The 27275-nt window shown below is 38.9% G+C and overlaps 1 protein-coding gene across 1 annotated transcript; it reads left to right on the forward strand.

Moving 5' to 3' along the window:
- The first annotated feature begins 13256 nt into the window (after window positions 1-13256).
- CUNH9orf57 (chromosome unknown C9orf57 homolog) lies at window positions 13257-27005 on the forward strand. The gene is made up of 3 exons (XM_036260352.1): window positions 13257-13302; window positions 21893-22012; window positions 26881-27005. Exons 1-3 carry the CDS (start codon window positions 13257-13259, stop codon window positions 27003-27005), a joined length of 291 nt encoding a protein of 96 aa, XP_036116245.1.
- The last annotated feature ends 270 nt before the right edge of the window (window positions 27006-27275 follow it).

Genomic DNA, 27275 nt, shown 5'->3' on the forward strand with positions numbered 1-27275 from the left:
AATTCTGTCTTTATTTAATCATCGGCATGTGGGAGTTTGTATGGTCCATACCTGAAGCTAACCCTAACTGATTCAGGAAGGGGGACTAGGTGACTGGGGAGCAGGGGCAGGGGCTAGACTCCTATTACTGAATCCACTTTGCAGTTTTAAAACATGCCAGAGTAGAAGCAGTACCACATAAAGTCTTAATAAAGATTATTATCCCAGCCCAGCTGGTGTGGCTCAGTGGTTGAGCATCGACCCAGGCACTAAGAGGTTGCCGTTAGATTCCTGGTCAGGGTACATGCCCAGGTTGTGGGCCCGATCCCCAGTGGGGGGCATGTAGGAGGTGGCCAGCCAATGTTCTCTCTCATTGATGTTTCTATCTCTCTCTTCCTCTTCCTTCCTCTCTCTAAAATCAATAAAGAAAAAGAATTAAAAAAAAACAAAACAAAACAAGAGTAGCCCTGGCCGGTGTGGCTTAGAAGTTAGAGCATCGACCTGTGGTCCAGTGAGACCGGGGTACAGTTCCCGCTAAGGGTACCTCGGTTGCAGTTTGTCCCCAGCCCTGGTTGGGTCGTGCAGGAGGCAGCCGCTCGATGTATCCCTTTCATGCCTATGTCTCTCTCTCTCTCTCTCTGAAGAAAAAATGGAAAAATGTCCTCAGGTGAGGATTAAAAAAAAAAACAAGAGTACCTGTATTAGTTCAGTTTCAGGATATTTTATTCTTTCAAAAAGCCGAACAATCCACATGCTAGACCAAATGATTTCTTAGGGAGTATTCTGGCTGTGAGGATCTATGGAGGGGAAGTGTGTGTGTGTGTGTGTGTGTGTGTGTGTGTGTGTGTGTGTGTGTGTATTGCGCAAAGAAAGGAGAGGAGAATGTTCATTTTAGCACAACTCAATCTCAGTTAAATTTTTCCTAATTATTGATATTCTGAGGCTGAAGCTTTTATACTGTCATAAATTAAGTTGTTTGTTACTGGATCCATTCTTAGCTGGAGTCATTCCAGTGCCCTGCTAGGAGAAGCAACATTGCTATTTAACGTAGGATGTGTGGCAAGACTCCAAGCATCAACAAGAATCCAGGAGCATTCTCAGTCAGAAGGCATGACACATTGCAATGATGTCAATAATCTCTTTGCTTCCAGTTTTGATTTATGGATATTGTTGTCAGAGAGTCAAAGAAAAGAAAGTAAATTTGGGAACACTGTCCAGAATGCCAAGGAGCAGGATACGGAAGTGGCTTGGGGCAGGCCGCCCAATGTATGCCACTTTGGCATGTTGATCATTTTAAAGTTACTTAAGAAACAGCTGGTGCAAAAAGGACACTCTGACCATCCTTGCTCTCACTGACACAGAAAAACGTTTCTCACGTGAAAGGTGTCCTCCTTGCACTGGGAGGTAGAGTGACACCTTTATGGTCAGAGATAGGGAATTTAAGGCTAAGATAGAAACAAACTCTGTTTACATTCTTCATTAATGAAGTACCCAAGCCTAAGTCTCTTTGGTCTTGCCAATTTTTCACCAATTTTATGGTTTCTTTGTCTAAAAAGTGTAAAAGTTGCCTGTTTTGGTAATTTCCTTCAGTCCCATATCTATGAGACTTCTGTAAGTATGAATTAATTTAATTTTTTGTCCTGTTAATTTGTCTTAATTATTAGACCAGCCGAAGGACTTAAAGGGTAATTTCTTTTGTTGTTGTTGTTTTTTGTTTTGTTTTGTTAGCTAACGATGGTATTTAAGTGGTGGTGTGCGCCATCATGGGGATACACACACATGTACACACACACACACACACACACACACTCACACACACAATTATAGCATGAACTCCAGGATACACTGTTGTATCATCTGTCTATTGCTAATATAACACACTACCTCAAAACACAGTTACTGTATGTAAAACAATGTTTTAATATTTCTCGTGATTCTGTGAGACAGAGACTTGGTAGGGCTCACCTGGGTAGTTCTTTTGTTTGTTGTAGATTTTTGACTCAGCTATATTCATCTGTATCTGAATTGGGCTCAAAGGTCCAAATAAATAATTGCTTTATATGTATATATTTAATTATATATTTACATTTTTTAAAATAGCTATTTATAGGAGGAAGAAAGGGGACATGGTAGAGAGAAAAGGAATAGAAGATTTTCCTTTTTTTTAATCCTCACCCGAGGATATTTTTCCATTTATCTTCAGATAGAGTGGGAGGGGGAGAGAGAGAGAGAGAAAGAGAGAGAAACCGATATGAGAGAGACACATCTATTGGTTGTCTCCCACACAACCCTGACCAGGGACCAAACCACAACCGAGGTATGTACCCTTGACCAGAATTGAACCCGTGACTCTTTGGTCCACAGGCTGACACTCTAACTATTGAGCCAAACTGGCCAGGGCAGAATAGATTTTTTTTCTTTCTTTTTTTTTTTAAATTATTTTTTATTAATTTATTTTTGTTGCAGATGTTTTTCCCCCACTGACACCCTCCTCCCAATTCCCACCCCCCACCCTGCTTCATCCCCAGCTTTGTTGTCTATGTCCATTGGTTATGCATACATGCATATAAGTTCTGTGGTTTATCGCTTCCCTGAGGTTTGTCAGTCTGTACCCTACTTTGAGGGTTTGTCAGTCTGTACCCTACCTCTACGTCTCTGAGTCTATTTTGCTCATCAGTTTGTTTTGTTCATTATATTCCACAAATAAGTGAGATCATGTGATGTTTGTCTTTCTCTGATTGGCTTGTTTTACTTGAATAATACTCTCCAGATCCCTCCATGTTGTCTCAAAGGATAAGAGATCTTTCTTTCTTGGGGCTGCATAGTATTCCAATATGTACCACTGATTTCTAATCCACTGATCTATTGATGGACACTTGGGCTGTTTCCAGATCTTAACTATTGTAAATAGTGCTGCTATGAACATAGGGGTACATATACTCTTTCTGATTGGTGTTTCAGGTTTCTTAGGATACATTCCTAGAAGTGGGATCACTGGGTCAAATGGCAGTTCAATTTTTAACTTTTTGAGGTAACACATAGAGTTTTCCATAGTGGCTGCACCAGTCTGCATTCCCACCAGCAGTGCACTAGAGTCCCCTTTTCTCCACACCCTCACCAACATTTGTTGTTTGATGATTTGTTGATGGTGGCCATTCTGACAGGTGTGAGGTGATACCTCATTGTTGTTTTAATTTGCATCTCTCTAATGATTAGTGATGGTGAGCATTTCTTCATATGTCTCTTGGCCATTTGTATGTCCTTTTTGGAGAGGTGTCTATTTAGGTCCTCGGCCCATTTTTAATTGGGTTCTTTGTCTTCCTTTTGTTGAGTTGTATGAGCACTCTATGTATTTTGGAAATTAACCCCTTATCTGATATATCTTTGGCAATTATGCTCTCCCATACAGTGGGTTCCCTTTCCATTTTGGTGGTTGTTTCTTTTGCTGTGCAGAAGCTTTTGAGTTTGATGTAGTCCCATGTGTTCATTTTTTCCTTTCTTTCTCTTATGTTAAATGTTGTATCAGTGAAAATTCTGCTGCATGTGATGTCTGGAATTTTGTTGCCTACATTTTCTTCTAGGATTTTTATGGATTCACAAGTTATATTTAAATCTTTTACCCATTTTGAGTTTATTCTTGTGTATGGTGTAAGTTGATGGTCTAGTTTCATTTTTTTTTTTTTTTTTTTTGCATGTAGCTGTCCAATTTTCCCAGCACCATTTATTAAAGAGGCTGTCTTTACTCTACTGTATGCTCTTGCCACCTTTGTCAAATATTAATTGAGCATATTGTCTTGAGTCCATTTCTGGGTTCTCTATTCTGTTCCATTGATCTATCTGCCTGTTCTTGTGCCAGTACCAGGCTGTTTTGATTACAGTGGCTTTGTAGTATAACCTGATATCTGATATTGTGATTCCTCCTACTTTGTTCTTCTTTTTCAAGACTGCTGTGGCTATTCGGGGTCTTTTTTGGTTCCATATAAACTTTTGGAGTATTTGTTCTAGTTCTGTGAAATATGTCATTGGTATTTTGATGGGGATTTCATTGAATCTACAGATTGCTTTGGGGAGTATGGACATTTTAATGATGTTAATTCTTCCAACCCATGAACATGGTATATGCTTCCACATTTTTATATCCAGAATAGAAGATTTTTTTAAATAACATTTTGTTTTGTAGGTGTGGCTTTAGAACTATCTAAGCAAAATTAAATAATAAAAGCAAGCTCTGAATTTTAAAATATCAGGAAACACACACACACACACACACACACACACATATATATATAATATATATATATATGTAACACATATATATATAACTATATATCTAGTTGGTAGAATCAGAGAGATTATAACAAAGGATTTCAAAACATAGTAACTGTCTATTCCTAAGAGTATACATTAATAATATATTCTGAGGACACAAAGAGTTACAAAAAAAGAAAAAAAAAACAAAATTTTTTAACCATTTTCAGTAATCATTTTGAAGGGGGTAGTGTTAGAAATTCTCTCTGAGCCTGGCCAGTGTGGCTCACAGTTGAGCATCAACCCATGCACCAAGAGGTCACCAGTTCAATTTCTGGTTAGGGTACATACCCAGGTTGTAGGCCCGATCTCCAATAGGGGGCATGCAGGTGGTAGCCAATCAATGTTCTTTCTCATGGATGTTTCTTTTTTTTTTTTTTTAAGTATAGCTTTATTTATTTTTTCTTTTCTTTCTTTATTGATTTTAGAGAGAGAGAGGATGAGAGTGGGATAGAGAGATAGAAACATAAATGAGAGAGAACATCAATTGGCCGCCTCCTGCATGCCCCCCACTGGGGATTTGGCCCACAACCCGGGCATGTGCCCAGACCAGGAATCAAACCAGTGACCTCTTGGTGCGTGGGTCAATGCTCAACCATTGAGCCACACTGGCTGGGCTCTCATTAATGTTTCTATTTCTCTCTCCCTTCCTCTTTCTCTAAAATCAATAAAGGTGAAAAAAACATTTTTTTAAAAAGAAAGAAAGAAATGCTCTCTGAGATGGCTGTGTGTATTGTAAGAAAAAATAAATAAAATGTCTAATTAGGCTGGTATCATAGAAAACTGAAATTTTTTGTGGGTCACTGCCAGGAGACTCAGATGTATAATTAATGAGGTTAAATAAAAAACACATCCTTACTTGGAGTTGAAAATGTAAGTATAAACTCATGATGAATTTTAACTGAACAACAACAACAACAAAAATACCCCAAACATATTCTGTTAACTCTAACCACTGAAAAGGCAAAGAAACAATGACTAACCTGGTAGCCATGAGCACCCCTAGTGTCCAGATTATGGTCTCTAAATATCATTTTCCTCTTAAAGCAAACAAGGCTCTTTAGAAAATGAATTAATTCTAGGTCTAGGGCAAAAAATGTAAAAGGTACACTGAAATACCTTGCTATTCAAAATAATCAAGGAAGCTATTGAAGACCATCAGGGTTGTGTCAAAAGTATTCAGGAATCAAACTAACAAAGCTCCACTGGACTAAAATAGGAGAGTTGAGCATCAATAATAATAATAACTAATTTCAAAAGATTAAAATTTTATACTAAAACTAAACTAATTAGTCATCTTTGGAAGATGCTAGGGGAAAAAAATCATTATTTTGAAATCTGATAAATAAAGGGAAGGGAAAAAAAGTCAAGCCTTTCCTGACCTTCTTGTCCAGTCTGTACTACAGTATAACCTAACGGTTGATGAGAGGAAGTTTCTCCTTATAGAAGTGTTTAGAAAAGTAAAGGAAAAGGGGATTACAGTATTATTCTATCACTATTTTGTAACCTCTAATTAACATTAAAATAAAAAGAGTGGCACTAAGTCATTATTTTCCTCGTGATAGCAGAACACCCCACCTATGAAGTAGTGTTGAAGAAAAAATTAACCTGAAGTAGATCGAGCCTCTAAAACAAACTGCCAATTTGTAAGAAATAGAGCAAATAAAGAAATATTTTAAATTACACCATAGAGATGCAATTCATAAAATCCAGACTGTTGGAGAATATAAAATAAACACCATAAAAAGTTTCAAAGGAAAAAAAAGAGAGAGATGTAGAATGATCATACAAATAAAAACAAACTTTGAGGATTTATCAACCAATGGCAAACTATGGACCTTATTTGGATTGTGATTTAAAAAAAAAAAAAAAAATATATATATATATATATATATATATATATATATATATATATATATAAAGTTTATTTTTTTAAATCCTCACCTGAGGATATTTTTTCATTTATTTTCAAATAAAGCAGGAGGGGGAGAGGGAGGGAGGAAAGGAGGGAGGGAGGGAGGGAGGGAGGGAGGGAGGGAGGGAGGGAGAGAGAGAGAGAGAGAAAGAGATTGATTGGTTATTGGTTGCCTCCCACAGACCCGATCAGGGCCTGGGATGAAGTACAACTGAAGTACATGCCCTTGACCTGAATTGAGCCCATCACTCTTTGGTCCATGGGCTCAGTTGGTTGAGCATTGTCCCGTGCACTGAAAAGTCGCTAGTTTGATTCCCATTCATGGCACATACTCAGGTTGTGGGAGGCAACAGATCAATGTTCCTCTTTCTGTCTCTCCTTCTCCCTTCCTCTGTCTCTAAAATCAATAAAAACATATTTAAAAAAAAATATATAGTGCAAACAGTTTATGTGGCATACCATCTAGGTTTATGTAAGTGCACTCTATGATGTTCACACAACTATCCCATCCCCATCACTAAGCGGAGCACCATATAAAATAGCCCCCAGCAGTCTGCCTGTGATTGGGTCCTCTCCACAGTAAATGTCCCACCTGCTAGGTTTTCCTACACTAGGTTCTCACAGTACCCTTGCATCAAACCTCAGCCGTTAACAGGCTTTTCTGCTCAAGCGTCCTTTCCTCATGTACCTCCCAGAAATAACCAAAATCTTGGCACTCTTCTTCCTTAAGGATTTGGCCAAATGTTAAGTTTCTGAAAGTTTCTCTCCTAACTCACTAAATTTAAGCACTGCCTAGTACACAGTGGTTAGTGGGAGGTAACAGGAAATCTAGCCAGAACCTAAAGAAAAACCTTATATGGAAAGTTGAACCTAAGTGTAAAATGATAAGCTATGTATGTGTTTCTAGAGTTTCATAAGGAAACCGTGATGTCGCTATTAAAACCTGCATCTGCTTATCAAAATTCCTTAGTCTAGCTTGATGGCCATGCACAAGAGGGTGCTGACCAACTAAATTTAGAGAAAAACTTACCTATGGGAGGAATGATTTGAATTTCCATCCACCTGAAGGTAAATCTTATTTACATGAAACACTTTACAGTGGGTAAAAGGAGATGTTATCAAGATATCCACCTGTGTACCTGTAAGACCCTGACAATAGCAACAGCTGGGATGACCGGATGCAGAAAGCAGAAGATCGCTACTAAACATTGACTTGATCTGGTGACTCTGAGACACAAAGACTCTGGGAGACCAAGCATTGTGGGAATATCTTGGCTTTCCCTTTCCAAGATGCTCTTGGCCCCTGGATTGATGTCCTTGTAGAAGACAGCTGCTTGTAGATGATGACTGAGAAAATGGAATAAGGCTACCGCGTACACGTTCTGCCCCGCACTCCCTGCTCTGCCAGCCATTACTAGTGCGTGTGGGTGTGCACTTGGTAGCTGGCCCAGATTTCAGAAAGGCTGAGATGGTTTTCAGCTAAAAATGGTGGCTGGAGGATACATTTAACTACCCTTTATTCCATCCAAGCGAACCATTGGAATAAACAAGAAACATCTTATAGCAATTCTGGTCATTTAAAAAATGAAGGCATGTTTGCTAACTATTAGAAATATTGGACCATGAGGAGAAGTCCCACACCCAGGTTTCTGTGAAGTTTGGAAATTAAATTTTAAAAGACTTCAAGAAAATCTGACTAGAACCTTGACTGCACTAGCAAGGGCTAGAAGTAACGATAGGCCGCTGGTGACCTTGTAAGGGGCACCTATCTATCAGTCCACCTCTGGGGCGTGGTGCATTCCAGAGCCACAAGGAGCAGGGATCCCGGGGGCCTTACAAGAATTTTTTTTCAATTACAATTTACATTCAACATTATTTTGTATTAGTTTCAGGGGTACAGCACTGTGGTTAGATCATCATATGCTTTGCAAAGTGTTCCCCCTGATATTCCCAGCACCCACCTGGCACCATACGTAGTGATTCCAATAATATTATTGGCTGTATTCCCTGTGCTGTGCTTTATGTCCCCGTGACACACTGAGCTTGAACTGCCACACTGGGAAACTGCAAAGAGGCCACCACAGCTCTCTCCAAATGAAGGCAACTCTGACAGAAAAATAAGATAAAATGGGGCTGCTGCCTCAGCCAACCCCAGGCTCGGTCGGGCTGGCACTTCCCAGCCACATAACCCCTAAAAGAACGGAAACCACCAATACTGGACAAATGCTTATCTCTCTCTTTAAGTCAGTGAATAACTGAAAATGGGAAAAGAGGGTACAAATCATAAAAGTTCCCATCTGAGTACTGAGATTAAATATTTCTGTATAAAGTTTGGAAGTTCTCTCATTAGTTAAAGAGGATGTTCTATATTGATGCAGAATGAGCAGTAAATAAAAAGGAGAAAATCTGAAATCAGAAAAGACTGAGAAAGTAGAAAACTTTATTATCAAGTTTCAGAGAAATCAGTGAACTAGAATCCAAGCCCCAAGCAATCCTTCCAGAACCTGGGGGGGAAAGTATAAAAAGGGGGGAAAAAGATAAGAGCTGTGAAGAGTTAATCCAGGAGATCCACTGTATGTACAATAAAACTGACAAGAGTCAGTTTCGAAGAGATAAATACGTAGCATTAATATATTGGAGAAATTGAAAATATTTGCTAGATTAACCTGGAGACTAGATTTTTAAGAGACCAGTTATACAAACTATTAGAAAGACTCAATAATAGAATATTTTTAAAAAGCAAAATATACAAAATTACCAATAAGATTTACAAAATTTATATGCAAAATCTACTACAGATTTGACAGACAGGTAATTTGTTTAAACATCCTTAATATACCCCTGGCTGGTGTGGCTCAGTTGTTTGGGCAACATCACATGCACCAAAAGGTCGCTGGTTCGATTTCCGATCAGGGTACATGCCCGGGTTGTAGGCTTGGTCCCCAGCAGGAGGCAGTCAATCGATGTTTCTCTTTCTCTCTCTGTCTCCCTTACTCTCTCTCTAAAAATCAATTAAAATTCAATTGATTCAGCCAGTGTGACTCAGTGGTTGAGCGTCAACCCATGCACTAAAAATCAATTAAAATTCAAGTCCTTAATATATATCTGATAATATATTTGCTATTTATAGAGAAAATATAAATTATATTTTCTATGAGTAAGAGCCTAGAGTCCCTCCCATAGACTAGAGAAGACAGTAATGTTCACCATTGTAGTTTAACCATGGATCTTTAATTAGGTCAAGGATCATATGATACAAGGGAAGTAAAAGTCCACAAATATTTTTCTGTCTGGGGTTAGGTTAGAAGATACAGAATAAGAGAGAGAGAAGGGAGTGATGTGGTCATGTGGTGACTCCGGAGTTCTCTCTCCAAGCTTTGTCATTTAAAGGGACAGAGTGATATGAATTGACTCCATCATGAGGGTTGAGGTGCTTGTTCCCTGTCCCAGTATTTGGGATTCTAAGAGGAAGCCATACAGGAGGCTCCATACCAACATCTGACTGTCAGGTAAAATTGACATAGACAGAGCTTCTAAGGTCTTTTATTAAATCTAAATCCCTTTGAACTGAAAGACACAATTTAAAAAGATGCTGTGATATGCTTGTAAGATATAGTTCAACTTCGGGGATGATATAATGTGGGAAAAATGCATAAATTAGAATCAACAAAATCTGACAGCACTACTAAACTGTCATAGCAGGTCACGTGTTAATCTTCGCAACATCTGTCTTTAGGTCAGCATTTGGCGTGTGGTAGGTGTTCAATAAATGTTGAAGGAAAAGGGAAAGAGGGAGAAAAGAAGAAGGAAGGGCAAGAAGGAGGGAGGAAGGAAGGAAAAAAGGAAACAGAGAAGGAAAGAAAGAAAGAAGGCTTGGCTTATCCAATATCTGAATGCAGTCCTCAGAATGATATGTAACCTTTTTTCCTTTCATTCTTTTAAATTCCAAATTTTGTTCATATTCTCAAACATTTCTTCTCTAACGAGCTCAGACATAACCACAAGTTCTTCCTGCAGGGGATTTCAGCTTGCCCCATTATCTTAAATCATCCGAGATTCTGTATTTATTTTCCTCACTTCCAATTTTGCCCTTTCTCCTGTCCAAAGCATTCCTCAAAGTTGTTGTTGTTGCTGTTTTGTCCCTACTGTTCTGGGGGACATTTAAGACAGGTGAAACACAGAAGAACCACTAACTACAAGGAAGATATCTAAGAGGAGACTGCACTTGAGCTGAGGCTTAAAGCATAAAAGGAATATACCAGTCAGCAGAGTAAGGCAGATAGAGGCATAGTGGTCTCTCAGATGAACTCAGCGTGCCTTGTCAACAACTCAAGATGCTTAACACAATATCTAAACTTCTGATTGCTCAAAAATATAGCTTTTCACAATTTTACATTGCAATTTATGTTTCCTGCGCATAAATGCACAGCACATTTTCTTCTCACAGCTAGGCTATTATTTCTGAAGCCAAGCTAGACAAGATTTCTGAAGCCACGGTCCAGGTGATTGAAAAGGTGCATGTTTATAGCTATTTATATCAGCAGTTGCCTTGACCCAAAGGACTTGGAAATATTTCTACTCTTGGAAAACAACAGTCTCTGCTTTTCCTTTTGTCTCGCTGGCTTCTCCTTCCTGGTCTCTTTAACTGGCAACATCTCTTCCAGATAACTGAAAATTGGAGGACTCCCAGAATTCCTTCCCTAGCCCTCTTTTCTATTTTTTGTGTTTTATTTTTTATTTAATTTTTAAATTTTGAAATATAGATACATTCAAAAGAATATACACAACCATTTTTATAAGCTGTAAAGCATAATAGTAAAATCAACCCATCCAGAACCAGGAGGATTAAGTTGGGGCAAATGGGGCATTCATTTTGGGTGCAAAACTGAAGAGGCACAAAGAAAACAGGACAATTTTCGATCAAGACGGGAACTGACCACCTACTTCCACACTTCCTCGCCCTAGTCCCAGCGCCCTGTTTCCAATATAATTGTGTTCAGAAAACAGGTGGCTGGCCTGAGTGCAGTGATTTGCCAATTTGATTTTTTAAGTAAGTATAGTACTGAACTATGATTTATCTTGATGCTGAGTTTTTTGACATCCCTTACATTAGCGCCTGCGGCCGGTGCTTCACTAAACCGCTGCTTTTTCTCAGCCCTGTCCACTGCCCAATTCATGAAATGAAAGATGTCTGTTTTTGCTGGCTGATAAACTTTATAAAACTGCAATGTAAACTTGATATCTTCTAAGCTACGGTTTTTCTTCACTTGATCCTGTGCCTTGAAGAGTCCTCTAGGCTTGTGTGAGCAGCTATAGTTCATCCATCTTCATGGTTATCCAGAATGCTTTCATAGGATGACATTTTGACTTATCAGCCCGTTTTCCTACTGACAGATGCATGGGTTGTTTCCAGATACTCGTTACAAACCTTGCTTCCGTGAACCAACTTGTACCTGTATGCTGTGCACAATTGGAGAGGTTGTCTAGGCCCCAGTCTACTCCTGGAAAGAGAACTATTGAGTTACAGGCTGGGAAAGCTGGGATTTACTAGACAATGCCATATTGTGGTCCAAAGTGCTTGTACCGATATTCACCACCAGCAGCAAGGGTTTCTGGTGCTCCTCAGGCCCAAGAGAATACTTTTTACAACTGTTTAATTTTTGTTAATCTAGTGGGTGTGAAGTGATATCTCACTTATATTTTCATTTGTACTTCCATGATTAATAATAAGATTGAACGTGTTTTTGTATGCTTATTGAATATTCATATTTCCTCTTTAAAATATCTGCTCATGCCCTGGCCGGTTTGGCTTAGCGGTTAGAGCATCGGCCTGCGGTCCAGAGAGACCCAAGTTCGGTTCCCGCTAAGGGCGCGTACCTCGGTTGCAGTTTGTCCCCGGTCCTGGTTGGTCGTGTGGTGGCAGCCACTCGATGCGTCCCTTTCACGTTGATGTTTCTCTCTCTCTTCCTCTCTCTCCCTCCACTCTATCTGAACAAAAAATGAAAAAATGTCCTTGGGTGAGGATAAAAATATATATATATATATATGCTCATGTTTTTTGCCATATAATATAATATAACAAATATAACATAGGTACAATAATATGTAGATAGAATATATTTATTTGTTGGTCTTTTTCTTAATTTTTTCAGAAATTATATATTCTGAATATCAATATTTTTTGTATGTATCCCAATGTCTCCTCTAGTTTTTCAGCTTGGTTTTTTATTCTCTTTATAATATCTTTTCATTTACAAAAAATTCTTAATTTTAATGTAGTCACATTTATCATCTTTATCTTTTTTGTTAGTACTTTTTGTTTCTTGCTTAAGAAATAACTTCCTGCTCAGTTGTCATGAAGGTAATTTGCTATATTTTCTTCAAATAGTATTAAAGTTTCACCTTTTACAGGTAGGGCTTTAATAAACCTGGAATTGATGTTTGGATATTGTGTGAGGTAGGGATCTGATTTCGGTGTCTTCCATGTGGATAGCCTATTGCTTCAGAAACATTTCCTAAAAAGTCATTCTGTTGCCACTGACTGACCACGCCTCATCTTTCATGGATCAACACACATGTAGGTTGATTTCTGTTTCATTGGTCAGTTTGCTTCCCTTTGTGCCAGGGCCACGTGGTCTTCTTTGGTATAGTTTTCAAATAAATCTTGATATCTAGTTGGTCACATCTCCTAACCCAGTTCTTTCTAAAGAAAATCCTGGCTATTTGTCCCTTTTAGAACCAATTCATCAAGTTCCATTGAGAAACTTTGGGGGTATATAACTGATATACATTGAATCAGTTGGGTAAGGATTGGCATCATTCAAATATTTGTCTTCATTAAATTAAACGTGGTGTACTCCTCCCTTTATTTGGTACTTTCCTATAGGTGGGTTAAATGGTGACTCCCCCCCCTCCCCAAAGGTATGTCCATGTTCTAACCCCTGGAACCTGTGAATGTGACCTTATTTGAAAAAAGAGGATCTCAAGGATGTAAGTAAGGATCTCAAGATGCTCTCACCCTGGATAGTCCAAGTGGGCCTTACTTCTAACGGCAATGCCGTACGAGACAGAAGAGAAGACACAGAGAAGGTCATGCGAAGGTGGAAGCAGAAATCAGAGCTATGCAGCCACAAGCCGAGAACACCTGCAGCTGCCATAATGATCTTGCACATCATTTGTTATATTTATTCACAAATTCCTTATTTTTATTGTTATTGTAAACGGCATCTTTTAGAATTTATGTTTGTTAGTGTTTTATTGATGATATTCAAGAAGGCAGTTAATTTTTGGACACTTGTTTCCAGAAACTTTAAAAAAAAAAATTGCTTAATGAACATATGTCAACATCTTATCACTTGCAAGGGGGAAAAAAAGCTCTTTGTAGGTCAATTAAAAAATTTCTCCCTGGTAGAAAATTTTTCTGGAAAATGGGAATGGAGTAGATGCTGAAAGAACAGTCTGGTTGAAGGTCACTAGACTCTTGACTGGCAGTCAGCGGATGGTCCACCGTGTGTATCACTAATTACCTACAAGTCTTTATTCCATGAAAATTCCTTAGAAATTGGCATCAGGATGTATTAGAAATGTTATTTTTTCCCAGAAGGAGCATATGAATTATAGCCTACAAAAGGATTATGTCCCAGACTATTTTTTCTTTTATGCAGATATTCCAACTTCTACTCTCTTTCATCTCTCATTTTCTCAACCTGCAACCCTATTTTTAAAGTACAATGATAAACTTAATCATGCTAGCCCTAATCACTAGTAAAAACTCCATTATTCTTGGATAGAAGCCAAAATCCTTAAATGGATGGCCCATAAGGCCATGCGGGGCTTGCCCCCCTCTCATCACTCTTACCCCAGTGCTCTGGGCTACAGTCACATTGGTTTTCCCTTAGCTTTTGAGAACCAAAATACTTCCATATCTTATCAAGGCAAGTGCTTCTAAAAGCTATTTTCTGTGCCTGAACTCCTCTTTCCCCATCTCTCTTCTGGCCAACTTCTCACCATTCTTCACAGTTCAGCTGAGTCTTCCCTGATTCTTCAATATAAATAATAAATTAAGATCTCCCTTTACTGTCTCTTTTTTTTTTTTTTTCTTTTTTTTAATCCTCACCTGAGGACATTTTTTCATATTTTGTTCAGATAGAGTGGGAGGGAGAGAGAGAGAGAAACATCGACATGAAAGGGACACATCGAGTGGCTGCCACCCGCACAACCCAACCAGGGCCGGGGACAAACCACAACCGAGGTACGTGCCCTTAGCGGGAACCGAACCTGGGTCTCTCTGGACCGCAGGCTGACTTTCTAACCACTGAGCCAAACCAGCCAGGGCCCTTTACTGTTTCTTTGAACTCCCAGTATGTCTCCCTCCAAACACGCATGGATTTTTTTCCCTATTAATACTTTAAATTTATTTTTTAATTTATATTCACTAAAATTCACAAATGCATAATCTCGTAACCACTACCACAAACATGATACAGAACAGTTAGATCATCCTCAAGCATTTCCTCGTACTATCCTTTTGTAGTCAGTCCTTCCCCTCCCCTTCAACCTCTGGCAAACACTATAGATTTTCCTTTTCCACTATGCTATGTAAATGTCATTTAAAAACAGCATGGGACTTCCGGTCAAGATGACGACGTAGGTAAACGCGGTATCGCGTCCTCCCACAACCACATCAAAGTTACAACTAAACTACAGAACAACCATCATTCAAAACCGCCTGAAATCAAGCTGAATGGAAGTCGTACAACTACGGAACTAAGAAAAAAAAAGCAGCTACATCCAGACCTGTAGGACAAGCAGCGGCGCGAGTGGGGGCAGCGGCGCGGTGGCGGCGGCACAGCGGCGAGACGGGCTGGTCCCACACCCACGGGTGGCGGATAAAAATCAGGAGGCTCCCGAGGCTGGGAAGGTCCTTCCTGAGGACTGAGGGGTCCCCGTCCCACACCAGGTGCCCCGTTCAGGGTTCCAGTGCCAGGAAGAGAATCCCCATAACTTCTGGCTGGAAAAACCAGCGGGAACTGAGGTTCAGGGAAGCTGAAGCGGCTGGAGCCCCAGGCAGCTCCTTAAAGGGCCCGCGCACGGACTTATTGGACTCTCTCCCTCTAAGCTCGGAGGGGAGGCAGCTCGAGGGGCACCAGAGACACACAGGGAAGAACTGAGCTGTTTGGCACTGGAGCGAGGGCTGGAGAGGGGGCTTCCTCGGGGACAAACGTGCTGTAAGAGGCCTTTGTTCCTCTGGTGAGCCCTTCCCGGGGCGGCAGACAGAAGCCATATCTGGGACTCCAGCAACCTGGCTCACACTGGTAGCCCCGCCCTGCTGACTCCCTGAGGCCCCGCCCCACACAACTTTCAAGTCCACCCAAGCTGTTGCCACTTGCTTAACCATAGGATTGGCCGGTCTTGGATCCTGCTTCAGGTTTTTCCTAAATTCTTTCAAACGAGCAGCACCGGGTCTCAGCGAGCCCCATACCTCTCATTAAGTAATACACAGAAACAAACACAGCGAGGCAGCCAAAATGAGGATACAAAGAAACAGGTCCCAAATGAAAGAACAGAACAAAACTCCAATAAAAGAACTAAGCGAAAGGGAGATAAGCAACCTAACAGATACTGAGTTCAAAATACTGCTTATAAGGATATTCAATGAACTTAGTGAGAACCTCAGTGAACTTAGGGAGGGCCTCAAGAGCATAAAAAACTACCAGTCAGAAACGATCGCTGCACAGTTAGAAACGAAGGAGGCTTTAACTGAAATAAAGAATAATTTACATAGCTTCAATAATAGAGTACGTAAATCCAAGGAGCAAACCATCGATTTGGAATATAAGAGAGCAGAAAATGCCCAATCAGAACAGCAAAAAGAAAAAAGAATCTAAAAAAAATGAGGATAGTGTAAGGAGCCTCTGGGACAACTTCAAGCGTGCCAACATTCGCATCTTGGGGGTGCCCGAAGGAGAAGAGAGAGAACAAGAAATCGAAAACCTGTTTGAAACAATAATGGCAGAAAACTTTCCTAACTTGGTGAAGGAAACAGACATACAAGTCCAGGAAGCACAGAGAGTCCCAAACAAGATGAACCCCAAGAGGCACACACCAAGACACATCATCATCAAAATGCAAAAGGTTCAAGACAAAGAGAGAATCTTAAAAGCAGCAAGAGAAAGGCAGCGAGTTACCTACAAGGGAGTTCCCATTAGGCTGTCAGCTGATTTCTCAAAAGAAACTTTGCAGGCCAGAAGGGAGTGGCAAGAAATATTCAGAGTGATGAAAACCAAGAACCTACAACCAAAATTACTCTATCCTGCAAAGCTGTCATTTAGAATTGATGGACATATAAAAACTTTCCCAGACAAGAAAAAGTTAAAGGAGTTCATCACCACCAAACCATTATATGAAATGATGAAGGGTCTTTTTGAAGAAAAAGATAAAATGTATGAACAAACAAAATGGCAATGAATACATATCTATCAACAATGGAATCTACAAACAAAATGAACAGGAATAACAGAAACATTCTCATAGACACAGAGAACATTTTGTTGGTTGCCAGTTGGGAAGGGGGTTGGGGAAATGGGTGAAAAAGGTGAAGGGATAAAGAAGTACAAATTCATTGCTAGACTGACAAACCTCAAAGGGAAAGGGGTTGGGGGGTGGGAAGAAATAAACCAAAGAACTTATATGCATAACCAATGGACACAGACAATAGTGTGGGAAAAGGTGGGAGGGGGGCGGGAGGGGGGAGGAGAGGGTCAATGGGGGAAAAATGTGGAACATCTGTAATACAATTTACATCCAACAATAAAGATTTGGGAAAAATAAATAAATAAATAAAAACAGCATGGTACTGGCATTAAAATAGGCATATAGATCAATGGAACAAAACAGAGAACCCTGAAATACATCCACACATATATGGCCAATTAATATACAACAAAGAAGCCAAAAATATACAATAAGAAAAGAACAGTCTTTTCAGTAAATGGTGTTGGAAAAATTAAACAGCCACATGCAAAAGAATGAAACCGGACCACAATTTTACACCATGCACAAAAATTAGCTCAAAATAAATGAAAGACATAAACGTAGAACCTGAAACCATAAAACTCCTAGAAGGAAATATAGGTGTAAACTCCTTGATATAGATCTCGACGATAATTCTTTTGAATCTGACCCCAAAGCAAGAGCAACAGAAACAAAAATAAACAGTGGAATTACATCAAACTAAAAAGCTTCTGCACACACACAAAAGAAGCCATCAACAAAAGTCAGCAATCTACCAAATGGAGAAAATATTTAAAAATCATATATCTAGTAAAGAGTTAATATCCAAAAAAAACTCAGACAACTCAATAGCAAAACAACAACAACAACAATCCTATTTAAAAATGGGAAAAATATCTGAATAGACATTTCCCAAAGAACACGTACATATGGACAGCAGGTACATGGAAAGATACTCTACATCATTAATCATCAAAAAATGCAAATCAAAACCACAATGGTATAATCCATACCAAAAATATTATATAGCAATGAAAAATAAAGAATTACTGTCAAGGACTGACATAGAAAGATTTTCAACATATTTTTAAACATGGAGAAAAATAGAGTATAATACTATTTTTGCAAAAATAAGAAAAAAAACAATATTATGCATATTTCCAAGTTAACAAATATATTATAAAAATGGACAGAATAGCCTTGGCCAGTTTGGCTCAGCGGTTAGAGCGTCAGCCTGTGGTCCAGAGAGACCCGGGCTCGTTCCCACTAAGAGCACGTACCTTGGTTGCAGCTTGTCCCTGGGTGGTGCGGGTGGCAGCCACTCAATGTGTTACCTTTCACGTCAATGTTTCTCTCTCTCTCTCTCTCTCTCTCTCTCTCTCTCTCTCTCCTCTCCCCTCTCTCTCCCTCCCGCTCTATCTGAACAAAAAATGAAAAAAATGTCCTCAGGTGAGGATTAAAAAAAAAAAATAGACAGAATAAAAAGGATACCCATCATGTTAATAATGTTGTTAAATTTGGAAAGACACTGGGTTTGGTAGGAAATGTGATCAAAGATTTTAATATTCTTAGTATTTTAATTCACTTCAAGAATAATGTATTAATTTGGAACTATATATGAATTTAGAAATAAACATTATTTTTTAAAAATTGCTTTCTGAATGTACCAATTTCTATTGTAAAGATATATTTTTAACAATCAAGACCAAGTACTTTATACAATGAACAGATAGTATATCCAAATGGCTATGTGCATGTGAATGAATTAAACTGTAGCATAGTGAATATACGCTACTGGTACATATACACAATGGAATACTAGGCAGTTGTAAGAAAGAAGGATCTCTTACCCTTTGAGGAGACATGAAGGGACCTGGCAAATATTATGCTAAGCAAAATAAGCCAGTCAGAAAAAGGCAAGTATCACATGATTTCACTTATTTGTGGAATATAATGAACACAATAAGCTGTCGAACAAAATAGATCCAGAGACATGAAAGTAGGGAACAGACTGACAAACCTCAGAGGGAAGGGGAAGTGAGGGATGATAAGAAGAAAAAAAAACAAAAAACTTATATGCATTTATGCACAACCAATGGACACAGACAACAATGCGGTGAAGTAGGGGGAAGGGAGGGGAATGTCAATGGGGAAAGAAAAGGAGGGACATCTGTAATATTTTCAACAATAAAGATATATCAAAAATAAATAAATAAAGCTTTGGCCAAATTTACAGTTAATCAGTTTAACTATTGATTGACTTAGTCTTATTACGTTAATTTCAAGATTAAGGCAATTAAGTTCCATATAGATCAGGGTGTTCAAATGAAAACTTTTCTGTTTACTTCGGCAATTTTACCGTTTAAACCGTTTGGAACCTGGCAGATCAGAGACTTGCCTTGCTGGCTTCAGTCATAACAGACTTCATTACAGCACATTTTACTTGTTGATTTCCTGTAAACAACTACAGACCTAGAAGATTCCCGCAGCACCTCAGGCAGGTAAGTCATGAACAACTGAAATGTTTTATTTTAGCCAATCTGAAATTTTCTTTCTCTTCATTTCAATAAGTATTAACTACTGTTAACTATCATATCATAGTTTTCCTTATAAATATTATCATTTGCAATAAGAGCATTCGTTTATAAAAAAGTATAAATACATATTTTCCTTTTGGTTAATAGTTAAAAGGATTTTTAACCACGATATCGATCTAGAAACATCACCTATCTCACTTCATATTTTTGTGTTAAATAATTACTATTCAGGGAAAGGGGCAGGAATGGTACTTTATAACAAGAAGACACCTAAACTTAAAATGTTTATTGGAACAAGAAAAAGTTTTATGGTGAATTTTTTATAAAGATAGGTCTTATTTTTCCTTCAGAGAATAAATTTATTTATTTTGAATGAAATACATGAAACTTAGCCAGTCATTTCCCTTTTTCATCATAGCTAACGTAAATTTGTAACTTTTTACTTTCCCAGAAAAGATTTAATCGTGGGACACATCTTTCCTTCCTTTTTTTTTGTCTAGAAACCTAAGAATGAGAAAGGTTGTCTTCAGTGGTGTTTTTTTCTTATTCTTCCTCACAGGTGGTAAGTCATTAAGAAAGCATAAATCAAAACAAGCGAAAATTATCTAAGAAATTGCAGAATTACAATATAAGTGGTGTGTGGTCTTGAACAAGCTAATCAGGTTGCTTACAATAAGACCTGAGTAAGCAGGCCTCATAATATAATACAAGCTCACAAATAAAGTTATAAAATAGAATGGCATACTTTACAATTCATCATGTAAAGAAACTATTTATTTTACATGTAATCCAAAGCATTAAACTTAATTGTCAAATTAAAATATATCGTATGTTAAAAACCAACAATACATTTTAAGACAAAACGAGACTGAAAGGAAGTAAATGGGATCTGAGAATATATGAATAAGGATTCAGACCATTGAAAAATTAGCATCAGCACAAAGACCTAAAACTTACGGCATCTTTGTCATCATAGTAAAGAATGTGAGGCCAAGGTTGTAAGAAGAAAGTCATGGGTGTTGGGCGTGGAATCAGAGGGAAGAGGGAAAGAAGACAGTGATATCAGGAGTTTTGGTAGCTCCAATGACCTGGTGTGGTCACTAAGGACAAGGGTTTGGGATTCCAACAGACCTTTTAAAACTCCAGCTCTTCCTCTTGAGCAAAGTGCTTAAAATCTTGAGGCCTCGGTTTTCTTTTATTTGAGATGTGAGCAATTATAACACCTGCTGGAAAGGTTATCATGGGAAGTAATTGGACTAATTGGCTTATCAATTGACATAAATTTAGTTCCTAAAAGATATTTGTTGACTGATACTTGATTATGGATTGAAAGTCTATCATGCTTAGTGAGAAAACCAATGTGAAATTTCCAAATTGTCTTGAGTTGAGGTTGAAATTAGAGAGAATAGTTGAGAGGTTAATTAGCCTCATCAAACAGATTATTTTCTATTAAAATTGATCTCTTCTAATCCCCAACAGCACAGAGGGAGATACAAACTACATTGCACACAATGTCTAGTAAACTCTCCTTTGGGGTTATCAATGAACAGTAGTGATATGGCAATGGTCTTCACATATTAAAAGATGGGAACTATGAACACTAAGACAACTTTTTGCTGAATTTCAGAAGAATCTTTTAATAATTTAAGCTGGTTTTAATATTGATGAGCTCTCCATCACTAGCCAAGGATCCTTTGCAGGAGTTATCATAACGGAGATTCCTGAATCAGTAGAACCAGTGGTTTTCAAACACTGGTCCTAATACCTATGTCTAAATCACATGACTTCTCTGTTTCTGCATGTCTAAAGAATAGATTCCTGGGCCCTACCTCCTATACTTTCTAACCGGGGGGAGGGAGCTTCCTCTGGGAATCTGTGTTTATTTAACTGCTTAAGTAAATCTAATTCACAAATTTGGAAAAAGGTCTTCTAGATATCTCCCATTCTTATCTAGTCGACCAAGTTTAAGAATTTCTGGGCTATTTCTACATAACCACAATGAATAACATTTTTGACCCATTGAATTTGAGTACTTAATTACCAGTATAGCCCAGCTGGAGTGGCTCAGTGAATTAAGTGTCATCCCATGGTCTCAGGCCACATGGCCAGGTTGCGGGCTCGATCCCCAGTAGGGGCCATGCAGGAGGCAGCTGACTGATGTTTCTCTCTCATCAATGTTTCTCTCTTTCCCTTCCTCTGTCTCTAAAAAAATCAATAAAACCATATTTTAAAAACCAATATATAAACATGAATCAAGCAATAAATATTCACAAAAAAATGTATTATGTATAATGTACTGCTTTAGACATTGAAAGAAAGACCTTATAGTGAGTATATGGCTGAAGTTAATTTTTCTTGCTAAATAACTTTGAATTGATTTAATTAGGCACCGAGGAACTGCATACATTTTAACTGACAAGTTGTTTAGACCACCTGGCCTCATTTCTAATTAGCATCAGTTCAGAGTATTTCCAATTCATGAATGTAGCATATGTGAAATCAAATTTTTCCTTACTTTTTGAAGTTGAAAATCACTGCTTTATTTTTGGATCTCTCTTTCTCCCCACACCCCTTTTTTTTTTTTTTTTTTTATCTCTGGTCGTCATCTGTTTTCCTCTTATATTTCTCTCCTGTGCTGGAGTTGGAACTGTGATCTGTAGAGCATGCAACCTTTCAATCCCCTTCCATGGATGTCTTGTAGACTTTGGAACCTGCAAAACAGAACCTGGTCAGTACTGTTTTAAAGAGGTCCTCACTAAAGGTAAGTTTTAACACCTAAACAAACAAACAAACAAAAAACCTCTTTAAAAATGAGCACATTCATTGAACATTTACCTGAATTATATCACACCAACAAAACAAAACAATGATATTGGCTGGATCTTGTCAGCTATCCCCATTTTTTAAACATGAGAAATAAAGAGATTTAACATTTTGCATGATGTTACAGAGCTAATGAATGTCGGACCCAAGACTCAAATACAAGTACTCTGACTTCCGAGTGCACATTCCTAAGGAATCTATGTACTGCCTCATTCACATTACCCACATCCTCACCAATAATCAATACATAATTTGCTAAGCACAGCTCTGTGCAACTGCACAGGTTGTAGGCCCAGGAAGCCAGCCTAAGAGCGAAATATAAAAGTCCAAATGAAGAAAACATTAGAAGAAAATATTGAAGAACATATTTTAAGCCTGAAAGAGAGGAGGCCTCTTTAGCATCCACAAGGCAAAAGTAAACAAAATGGTAGAAAAATGTGACTATATTTGTATTTTTAAATTGTAAAATAAATGACAACCCCAAAATTTAAAAGATAAAGAATAACCTGGATGAAAATGTTTGAAACATAAATAACAGAAAACATATTACTATGTACCCAGAATAAAGAACATCCAAAAAACAAATTTTAAAAAGACCGACAGAAAAAGAAAAATTTAAACTTGTTAAAGGAATTGTAAAGGCAATTTTCAAAGAAGGAAATATAAATGACCTAACCTAAAAACATAAAAATCTGCTCAACTCATCAGTAAATAACAAAAAAAAAGTGAATTACAGAAATAATATATTTTTAACCCATCAGAGTAGCAAAAATTATAAAAGTTTTATAATATCAGGGTATAGTGACAGCATGAAGAAATGGGAACTCATATATTTCAAGAACAGTTGAGATTGGCTTAGCATTTTATTTTTTTAAGGCTGAACCATATTCTTTATTTCCTTCTTTCTCTTTTTAATTTCAGTTCCAATGTCATCTCACGTAGACATCTTCCCTGACCTCCCTACACCAGGTCATCTTTCTACACCGTAGGCACACTTCCCACTGTGAACTTCTTTGTAGCACCTTGCCCAACCCAAACAGTAATCAAATAATTACTAGTGCAGTTAGCGGTGTGACCTGTTTTTCCCTCTCTGGAATGTGAGCTTCATGAAGGCTGAGGCCACATTTGTGCTGTTATTATTGGCTCTCCACTGCCCAGCACAGTGCCCTGCACATAGCAGGTGCCCAGTAAACACAGACACGTGGATCCCACATTAAGCATACAATAACGTTTTCACGGTACTAAAAATATGAATACACTGAACTATTTGGCAAGTCAGGATCTTTCTTTCTCATTTAACTATTCTTTAGTTTATCTATCCCCTACAATACACAAGGCTTTTCCAAGCACTGGGAACACAGTGGTGATAAAACAGACATCAGCCTGGTCCTCGAAAACAAAGCTCACTGTCTAGGATGGACAGCCCCGCAGCGGAGCTCTGGAGATTGAGACCTTGTGTGAACGTGGCACAGGGTGAGTGTCCTGTTCTCTGAGGCTGGCACCTGGCTTGGAGGCCACCTGTTGGCTTAGCATTTTAAACAACCTCGTTAAAACTGTAAATGAGCACAGCCTTCTGGAAAGGAATTCTATTTCCTGGTATCTACTGCAGAGAAATAGTTACATGTAACACAAAAAGGCACATATCAAGGTTATCATTGCAACTTTATATTTAATAGCAAAGTGATGGAAATAATCTACATGTTTGTCTATAGGTGTTACTTAAAACTATGATACATTCACACCATGAAATGCTAGAAAACACAACACTTAGAATGTATTAGATCCTTTTGTTAAGGTGGGAAAATCTCTAAAACATTGTTAAGTAGAAAAAAGTTGCAAAACAGTACGTATAGTATACTACTTATGAATAGAAATTTCCACAAAGCAAAACTCTACATTTCTCTGTGAATTGGAAGAGGAGAATAAATATTAGAGGAGATCAAAGTTAGTTGGAAGAAAGGAATAGAATCTGGGGGTCGGAGAAGAGCGAGAACAAGAAATCGAAAACCTGTTTGAAACAATAATGGCAGAAAACTTCCCTAACTTGGTGAAGGAAACAGACATACAAGTCCAGGAAGCACAGAGAGTCCCAAACAAGATGAACCCCAAGAGGCCCACACCAAGACACATCATCATCAAAATGCAAAAGGTTCAAGACAAAGAGAGAATCTTAAAAGCAGCAAGAGAAAGGCAGCTAGTTACCTATAAGGGAGTTCCCATAAGGCTGTCAGCTGATTTCTCAAAAGAAACTTTGCAGGCCAGAAGGGAGTGGCAAGAAATATGCAGAGTGATGAAAAGCAAGAACCTACAACCAAGTTTACTCTATCCTGCAAAGCTGTCATATAGAATCGATGGCCATATAAAGACTTTCCTAGACAAGAAAAAGTTAAAGGAGTTCATCACCACCAAACCGTTATTATATGAAATGATGAAGGGTCTTTTTGAAGAAAAAGATAAAATGTATGAACAAACAAAATGGCAATGAATACATATCTATCAACAATGGAATCTACAAACAAAATGAACAGGTAGAACAGAAACATTCTCATAGATACAGAGAACATTTTGTTGGTTGCCAGTTGGGAGGGGGGTTGGGGGAATGGGTGAAAAAGGTGAAGAGATTAAGAAGTACAAATTCATTGCTAGACTGACAAACCTCAAAGGGAAAGGGGTTGGGGGGGTGGGAAGAAATAAACCAAAGAACTTATATGCATAACCAATGGACACAGACAATAGTGTGGGAAAAGGTGGGAGGGGGGCGGGAGTGGGGAGGAGGGGGGTCAATGGGGGAAAAATGTGGAACATCTGTAATACATTTTACATCCAACAATAAAGATTTTTTTAAAAATTAAAAAAAAAAAGAATCTGGGGGTCATGTCTGCTGGGGTTTAGGGATTAAGATGACTTGAGTTTTGTTCAACCTGTCTAACCTAGGTCTCTAAGCCCTGACAGAGTTCCCTGTGACTTGCACCTCTGCCAGGCAGGGCCCCTCCCTTTTGAAGGAGAAAGGAGCAAGGCCTCTTAGAGCACCCCATCCCCCTCCATGCGCCACTTCCTGAGTGTGGAGAGACAGTCATCTAGTCAGCTTGACATCAAAACAAGTGTTAAAGGATGCTGCGCAGAAGAGCCTGGAAGCTTATACAGCACCATATTGACAATAGTTCTTGGTGGGTCAAGGACCTAGAATGACTACAATGTTGTGGGAAGAACAGTTTCTTAACTTGGAAATGTCGCCATGTCACAATGATGTGAAACAAAAAGAACTAGAATTTACCCTGTTGACAATTTGATCAGTAGGATTTCTCATTGTTGATACTGTTGACACTGGCAGGATAATTATGTGTTATGCAGGGCTATCTTGTATATTGTAGGATGTTTATTTAGCATATCCCTGGCCTCTACCCACTACCAGATAGTAATATCTTCCAAGTCAAAACAACAAAAATGTCTCTGGGCATCACCTACTGTCCTGGGGGTAGGAGAGCAAAACCACCCCCAGCCGAGAAACTACTGTTGGCTCAAGTTTCCAACCACCATGCATTTTGCTGCCTTTGGGGAACTGCTCTTCTGTGTTCTCCCAACTGAAGCTGGATGCAGGGTACAGGACACTACATCACTTACTTTGCACTATGCGTATTTTTCACATTTTCTACAGTGAACATGCATTATTTCTATAATCAGGGGGAGAGTTAAGTGAGGTCAAGGACACACCTTTTTTTTAAAAGATTTTTTAAAATTGATTTTTAGAGCCCAGCCGGTGTGGCTCAGTGGTTGAGCATTGACCCATGCTCCAAGAGGTCGCCGGTTCAATTCCCGGTCAGGGCACATGCCCAGGTTGTGGGTCCAATCCCCAGTGGGGGGCATGCAGGAGGCAGCCAATCGATGTTCTCTCTCATCGAAGTTTCTTTCTATTTCTCCCTCTCCCTTCCTCTCTCTCTAAAATCAATAAAGAAAATAAATAAATAAATAAATAAATAAATAAAAATAGGTTTTTAGAGAGAGAGGAAGGGAGAGGGAGAGAAAAACATGGATGTAAGAGGGTAACATATGCCCTGGCCAGTTTGGCTCAGCGGTTAGAGCGTCGGCCTGCAGTACAGAGAGACCCGGGTTCGGTTCCCACTAAGGGCATGTACCTCGGTTGCAGTTTGTCCCCGGCCCTGGTTGGTCGTGCGGGTGGCAACCACTCGATGTGTCCCTTCATGTCGATGTTTCTCTCTCTCTCTCTTCCTCTCTCTCCCTCCCTCTCTGTCTGAACAACAACAACAAAAAAATGCAAAAATGTCCTCGGGTGAGGATAAAAAAAAAAAAGAGGGTAACATATACAATTGCCTCCTGCACGCCCCCTAACTGGAATGGAGCCTGCAACCGCCAGGTACATGGGGATGATGCCCAACCAATGAGCCACAGCAGCCCGGGCCACACCTCATTTTTGAGAAACATTTACACATGTAAGTAATCCTTCTAAGGATTCAGCTCTTTGATTAATTCATGACCTAAGATAAACTGAGGGGTGATATTAGGAAGGTTCCAAACAGCTAACAACTCAACACAGTCATCTGGCAACTGAATGGCTTTTATCATCTGAGTTTGAAAGCTAGTTTGTTTTCACAACATCAATGCTTTTGTATCGCAATGTACCCAACTAGAATACTTTTAGGTGGGAGTTCTAACAGGCAAGGTGATTGTATCTTGATAAATTTTGCTTTGCATTTCTTTCTTTCTTTTTTCCCCCCACCTATTATCTGGAGCCAGGTAGGTTCTACCTTGCATTGGATTTCTCTGCCTCAACCTCTTTGTTCCCCTCAGGTGGAATTAAGTGGTTTTCAGTTAAAGGCTGTACGAACACCCAAGCTGACTGCTTCAAGAGAACCATGAAACATTATCAAATTTTGTCCGTTCACTGCTGCCGTTATCCTTTGTGCAACTTCTGAGCTGGTGGCCCCTATCCAAATTGCTTGACTGATCCAGTCAGTCTCAAAGTCTGGCCTGGTCATCACAAGACAACAGCTACTGTTCATCAACCCTCTGCAAAAACCTCAGGTCATTGCAGGTTGTAAGGTGTTATGGTCTGAAACCAACTTCAGCTTTCAAGGTGACCAACTTCTCCCTGATCAACTCCAACTCATCTCAGAAGCATCCTTTCCAATACCATCTCTCTGCTTAATTCTCCTTCTGATGATTTCAGGACTACAAAGAAGTAA

This window comes from Molossus molossus, unplaced genomic scaffold (genome assembly GCF_014108415.1).
Source record: "Molossus molossus isolate mMolMol1 unplaced genomic scaffold, mMolMol1.p scaffold_m16_p_14, whole genome shotgun sequence".
Lineage (NCBI taxonomy): Eukaryota > Metazoa > Chordata > Mammalia > Chiroptera > Molossidae > Molossus > Molossus molossus.